Genomic DNA, 6544 nt, shown 5'->3' on the forward strand with positions numbered 1-6544 from the left:
GAGTTTGCTGCTGCTGCTGCTGCTGCTGCTGCCAGGAGACCTGCTGTAAGGCAGCCCAGCTCAAGACTGCAGAGACTATAAATAGCTCGGCCTGTCTTTCTCACAGGCACCACCCACCACATTACCCATGTGACGGAACAGCAGCACAGAGCAAAACATCTCGGCACCGCTGCACACTGCTCCACATTTTAATCAGTTCAGAGGTAACCTGCTCGCTGCTGACTGAAGTGGTACTGAGTCACCAAGGGAGCAGCAGAACAACAAGGACTGATGGAGGCTCTTTTAGTGAAGATCAGGGGTTCATTATGCAGACATGTGTTGGTCTGTAGTGTTACACCAACACACTTACTCCAACACGAGTGTCAGATGAGTGTAGGACTATTTTGGCTTCAATAAGTTTCCAAAAACGCTCAATGGCTCAGTTTTTCACTCACAATTTCTAAGCAATGTGCTCTTGACTTAAAGTATCCATCATAAAGTCAGTTTAATGAACATTTTATATCTTTAAAGCACAGTATAAAACCCCAAAAGTGACAAAATATTAAAAAATGAAATGCTATTATATACTGTAAGTTAAAAATGAGTATATTGATAAATAACAATGCCAGCTGAAAAAGAGAAATAAAGCCTCATGATTTTCATTTTAGGTAATAAAAATGAATTGGTCCATTCATGCAAACAAAGGAAGTACATCTCATTGAAACTGTTTTTGTGACTTATTTGGACAAGCATACAAATGATCAGTGTCTACACATATCATAATCATCTACTGAACACTCAACACAATAGATGAAGATATTCTTCTGTGAAAAAAGTAGTTTCCGAAGCCAGTGTTGCCCCCTTTAGGTGAAATAACTTCTCTGCCATCAAGTTGCTGAGGTTTTTTTTTTTTTTTTTCACTACTTTTTCTGCAAAATTCCTTTAGTTGCAAGATGTTTGAGGGATTTATTGCATCTACTGATTGTTTCAAATCCCCCTGCAGCATTTTAGTGAGTTAGTTTTTCTCCTTGGTTGGGTTTTTCCATAACTCCATTCCCTCTTTATTAGCCATCACTTGGTGGATTTGTTAGTGTGTTAAGGACCATTATCCTTCTAAAAGGTCCATTTCAATTTCAGCTTTTACGCAGATGGCTTCACATTAGCTTCATAAACTCTTTGAATGATACAGAATCAATAGTAGAATCAAAGACTAATGTGGCAATGATGCAACCCTAAACCATTTCCACCGACATGCTGCGTCTTCACAGGTGCTTTGAGATTCTTCCCCGTGAAAAGCTTCCTCTTCACCAAATTTTTCGACAGCCCTCTTGAATTCGTTCTGGTCTTTGCCCACATGTTCACTGGCAAACTGTACTTTTGCTCTAATGTTCTTTTTGAACAGTGATGGCTTTTGCAGATCAAATTTGTGCAATCTCCTTCTTATTGTAAATGTAACACTTTGACATCAACAGTTGCAGAGTTTCCTTCAGATCCTGTGATGAAACCTTGTGGTTCTTGAGGGTTCTTTTTGCTTCAAACATTCTTCTCTCTTGGGTTAAATTTGCTCAACTGGACTCTCTTGGACATCCCTCCATTATCTATACACCGCTTAATCCTCACTAGGGTTGCGGGGGGATGGAGTCTATCCCAGCTGACTTAGGGCGAAGGCAGGGGACACCCTGGACAGGTCACCAGTCTATCACAGGGCTACACTTAGAGACAGACAACCAAGCACACTCACATTCACACCTACAGACAATTTAGAATCACCAATTAACCTCAACATGTTTTAGGACTGTGTGGGAGGAAGCCAGAGAACCCAGAGAGAACCCACACTGCACGGGGAGAACATGCAAACTCCACGCAGAAACATTCCAGGTGTCCTCACCAGGACGCGAACTAGAGACGTTCTTGCTGCGAGGCAATGGTGCTAACCACTGTTCCACCTTGCAGCCCCAGTCCTGGACAAAACATATGAAATCATTACCACTTGTCGATGAGTTTTCTTATAATTGAAGTTTTTGGGGTTTTTTTTGGCTTCTTGCAAGACTCATTGGCATCGACGACTTTATTTCTGACAGTCTCAGAGAGCTCTATAGGTCTTGAGTTGATGACTCCACACATTTCAGAAGTAAAGAGATCAGCAGACCATTGATGTCAGAGGACAAAATAAGAAAGCTTCACCTTAAGGTCATTCCTTAAGAATCCTTCCTAATCCCCAGCATCTGATCTGGAACCCCTGATTCTAATTTAAAAGAATTCTTAATTATTTCCATGTGCTAATCTATTTTTCTTCTTATTTAAATTACAAAATGTTACAATTATGCTTCACTTGTTTGAATATATCACATTTATCTGTAGACACTGTTTGAAAGAGAATGTTTGGTTGTTCAAATATGTTGAAAAAGTTATCACAATTAAACCAACCTGAGGACAGCTCACAATGCACGTGGACATAATTCTTTGGCTGGTGGTCGTGTGCAAAATCTACAAGGATTTGTACATCAGATGAACTTTCCAGTTGCTATCTATTTGTTACAGTCCATGTTTATTAAAACTGTGATTCAGAATACTTTAATTACAGTTAATTGCAATCACCACATTTGATTGATCCTCAGACATCATGTGTTGCTCCGATCAGCCTGTTGTTGTTGCTCAAACACTCCACAGTTTACAGGATTTACCAAAGTGCTAAAGGATTACTGCTGTTTTGGGTTACAGTCCTGCAGGTTTATGATCCCTGCTGACAGCAAAACAGGAACACCTGGTCTGTCTGTACCTGACAGCAGGTGTGTCTGATTAACTGTCACTGAGGGAATGCATTTCTGCCGGACACCTGTGTGGTTTAAACTGATATGAAAGGACAAATATGAGGTGAAAAACATCTTCCATTTACTAATTTTTGCATGTTTTCAGCCTGTTGTTGGTGCTAAAGAATACAAACAATTTAACTTTGAAGCTGAACATGTCCCAGTGCTGTGATAAAACAGATGAAAAGCGGGGAAATAAGCAAGCCACCATCACCAGGGGTTAATATTAACTTGCTGCCATTAGCTTTCTGTGCTAGTGTCTCGCTGGGATTCTGTTGTGTTGCCGTTACGAGGAAATAAGACTCTTATCAGAAGATGTGTTTGATCCTGGTGCACACTTTAGCCCAGATTAGGGATTTCTGTAATCTCAGCACAGTGGTTTTAGATTACGCTGATTCATTTACTCTCAAGGCCTGCAGTGCTTCTACCTTATCATGGGGGGATGCTCAGTGTGCAGTAATTTACTCCCAGCAAAGGAGGAGCAGGTAGCAACAGACTTTGGTCAAAGTTCATCTTTTTGTCTCTCATTTGATCATATTTTATTCTAAGCTGAACGCCAACAAAGCACTTTAAAGTGCATGAGTCAATCCTTTTACTGGAAAAGAATCGCCACGCTCCCCCCTCCCCAAAAAAAATCAATTAGGTGCATTAGGATTTTAGCTCTGCTCTGATGTAGATGTGGGGTTATTGCCTCTGTAAAATGTTATTGAGCTAACACACAACCTACATCTTATCCACTCCCTCTCTATCTCTTACACACACACACACACACAAGCATCCTTTTGTTTTCCTTAATGTCTTCCTTGTACATGCCATCTCCTCTGGAAAAGCTGTTATTCACTAACTTCTCGGAAATCCTCGAGGTTTTATTTTTAACCCAGCGTCCCGTTAGCAGGTAAAAGGATTAACAGAACAATGACTGAAGCAATTTATTAATCGGTGATTGTTATGTAATATTGGCTTTTTCCAGGAATAATACATCAAACAAGCGGGTCGAAGTGCAGAGAAAGTGCATCCTCTGGCAGCTGAATGATCTGAAAATAACCCATCATGCTTCATAATTACTTCCCTTTTCTGAGACCGAATGAAAAACCACAGCCACGCTTCAGTCCGTATTAATGAGTTGAAATATTTATTTTAAAAACTGAAAAAATAAAAACAAACCCACCAACATAGTTTTAGTATATCATACAAAGACATATTTCAATGTTGCTATGTGAGTATTTGTTTCTCTTTGACTACAGTGTGAGGCAGTTTGAAAGGCTGGCTGAGCTGGTAGGACTACAGACACGAACCCGAGAGAGAGAGAGAGAGAGAGAGAGAGGACACGTAAGAGAGGTTAATAAAGAATATCGGGCAAAAATAAATGAAGCATCACTCAAAGTGCGTTCAATTCAGCTTTCAAGACACTTGAAATACCAGAAAAAAGTAGACGTTTCCTTCTTTGATGGCATTTTTTTTGTTGTTTTATATTTGAATTTCTTAAAAAAAAAATTAGCTTGCCCAGAGGTGAAAGAAGTGACACAATACAGCTAAATAAAAATCATTAAATACAAAAATCTGGAGTCAACAGCACTGCAAATGATACTTGCTGTTTGTAGGTGGTGTCCATTTAACAAAAAAAAAAAAGTCTATCAACAGTCTTCCTCTGGGTGGTTGAAATAATTTTTTAAAACGGAAGAATTATTGGCAAATACTACTTGACCAGCGTCTGTTAAATACCCAGTGTCACAACCTTTTTTTTTTTTTTTTTTAAGAGATACACAGCTGAAGCAGAGCGTCTGAACTAAGTATGTTAAGACACAGAGAGAGACAAACTCAGAGAATCATCATCACCATCAAACGGAAACAAGGTGTAAGGTTTTTGGGTTGGAAAAAAAAAAAAAAAAAAAACAGAAATGCCTGCTCATCTCATGGTTTACACAAAGGCGTGGGTCAGTCTTTTCTCACACAGTCCCACTGGCACCAAGTTGAAAGTCAGTTCATCAGTCTCAGCAGGAAATTCAGTTAAATAACAACCTCTTATGGAAAAAAAACCCCATAATGACTTATATTAGTTTTGTGTGGCGTTCATGTGCACCATTTTGTATCCCTAATTCAATTAAACTGAATCCATACTTGGAGAGATACAAAAACGGACGCTTTTTTCTCAGTTTAAACAGAGCAAAAGATTATTTTCCACAACAGAAGGCTTTTGTAAGTTTATATACACAGCTACTTGGTCTTGAGGACGCTATCAAAAAGAAACACTGCAGTCTGTGTACTTCAGGGTCCACTGTGGTCCTGGAAATGCAGGACCAGGAGACAAATCTTCCTCGATAAAGGTTTGTGCAGTGGAATGGCCGCGAGTTCAAGTTTGATTTTCGAGATGTCAAACTTTTCTTTTCTTTTTTTTTTTTTTTGGATTTACACTTGCTTCTTCTGCAGATTTATCTGACTAAGCAGGAAGCCCTGTCTCCTGAAATACCCTAAAAGGATTATCGCCAGCCGTCCTGCTGGCACAGTTCTTCCTCAGACACTCACTGTCCGTCAGAAAACAACACTGTTAGCATTTTATTATGTGACTGGATCCCAGCTGCACCTGTGACCGCAGCTCGACTGAAGCAAACGCACCAATGAAGGGTCTTAATTTCATTAAACAGCTTTGTAAGGAAGCAAACTTTGTATTGCTGAACAGAAAAAGGTAGCAGAATGTTTTGTAGCCTTTTTGATATAAAAAAAACAAAAAAAACGGATGCTACCCTGTTCCCTAATTTAATCACTAAAGGGGGAAAATCGCAATCGTTTTTCAGCAACTCTTCCCCACTTGTCCAATCTCCCTGTGATGCACCTCTGACCTCTGACGATGTAGCATGAGGTAGTCGGCAGTCTCAAAAGTTTTCCAGGGAGAAGACTGTTGTTGTTTGTGCTACTTTCCTGTTCCTGTACTCCGCAACAATCTGGAGTCGCCTTAAGAGTTTCCACGCAGGCTGTCTGTTAGAATAAAAAGAATACACACACACACACACACACAAAAAAAGGGGAGGGGTCGCTTAAGTTAACAGTCACGGTCGTTACAATGGTGAGGAGGTGAAAGGCAGAAAGTCCACAGAACCAGCCAGTAAAGCGGTAGGTATGGACTTAATACGGTGATAACTCACAGTGAGAAAAAGAATAGGAAGAAACTAGGGAGGAAGAGGAGCGTCTGGCTGCGCCGCCACATAAAGAGCAGCTTGGGCTCCCACAGCTTTACAAGCTCACGACGTCGAACAAAAAAAAAAAAAAAACAACTTGTGTATAAAGGAGGAGCATGCATGCCATCTATGTTACACAGAGACATGGAGTCGGGGCAGGGACAGTCTCTGATCTCCGCTCTTGCTGCTGCTGAGAGTTTGGCCCTTGTGCAGTGCATGTCTCGAGTAGAACTTGTGCTCGTCTCCGCTGCGACGAAGCGCCGTCGATTAAAAAAACAGAAAAAAAGCGGGGAAGGAAACACAATAAATACTCGGCAGAGCGGATAGACTTCTCCCCTGACACAGTCTTGGAGGAGAAAGCCAGGAGGGACGTGAGGCTGTGAAGGTGGGCTGTAGCTTTACTTTCTCCTTAAAAATCCATCGGTTCCTCCCCTCGGCGCCCCGCCACGCTGAGCCCTTGGTGCGGTCCTTTTTATGGAAGCTTCCGGACACGGGTGGAGAAGCAGGTTTAGAAAAGAAGCACCTTTTCATTTGGCTTAGGTAACAAACAAACAAACAGAAAGAAAAAAAAAAAAAAAAAAA

General features: G+C 40.8%; 1 protein-coding gene across 1 annotated transcript in view; it reads right to left on the reverse strand.

Annotated features, from left to right (window-relative positions):
- Positions 1–5054: 5054 nt before the first annotated feature.
- hip1 (huntingtin interacting protein 1) overlaps positions 5055–6544 on the reverse strand; it is a 51306-nt gene continuing 49816 nt past the window's right edge. The window contains exon 30 of the mRNA XM_008282629.1: positions 5055–5072. Within this exon, the coding sequence (XP_008280851.1) occupies positions 5055–5072 (18 nt within the window). The remainder of the gene's footprint in view (positions 5073–6544) is intronic.

The sequence above is a fragment of the Stegastes partitus genome, unplaced genomic scaffold, assembly GCF_000690725.1.
Source record: "Stegastes partitus isolate 25-593 unplaced genomic scaffold, Stegastes_partitus-1.0.2 Scaffold279, whole genome shotgun sequence".
Classification (NCBI taxonomy): Eukaryota; Metazoa; Chordata; class Actinopteri; family Pomacentridae; genus Stegastes; species Stegastes partitus.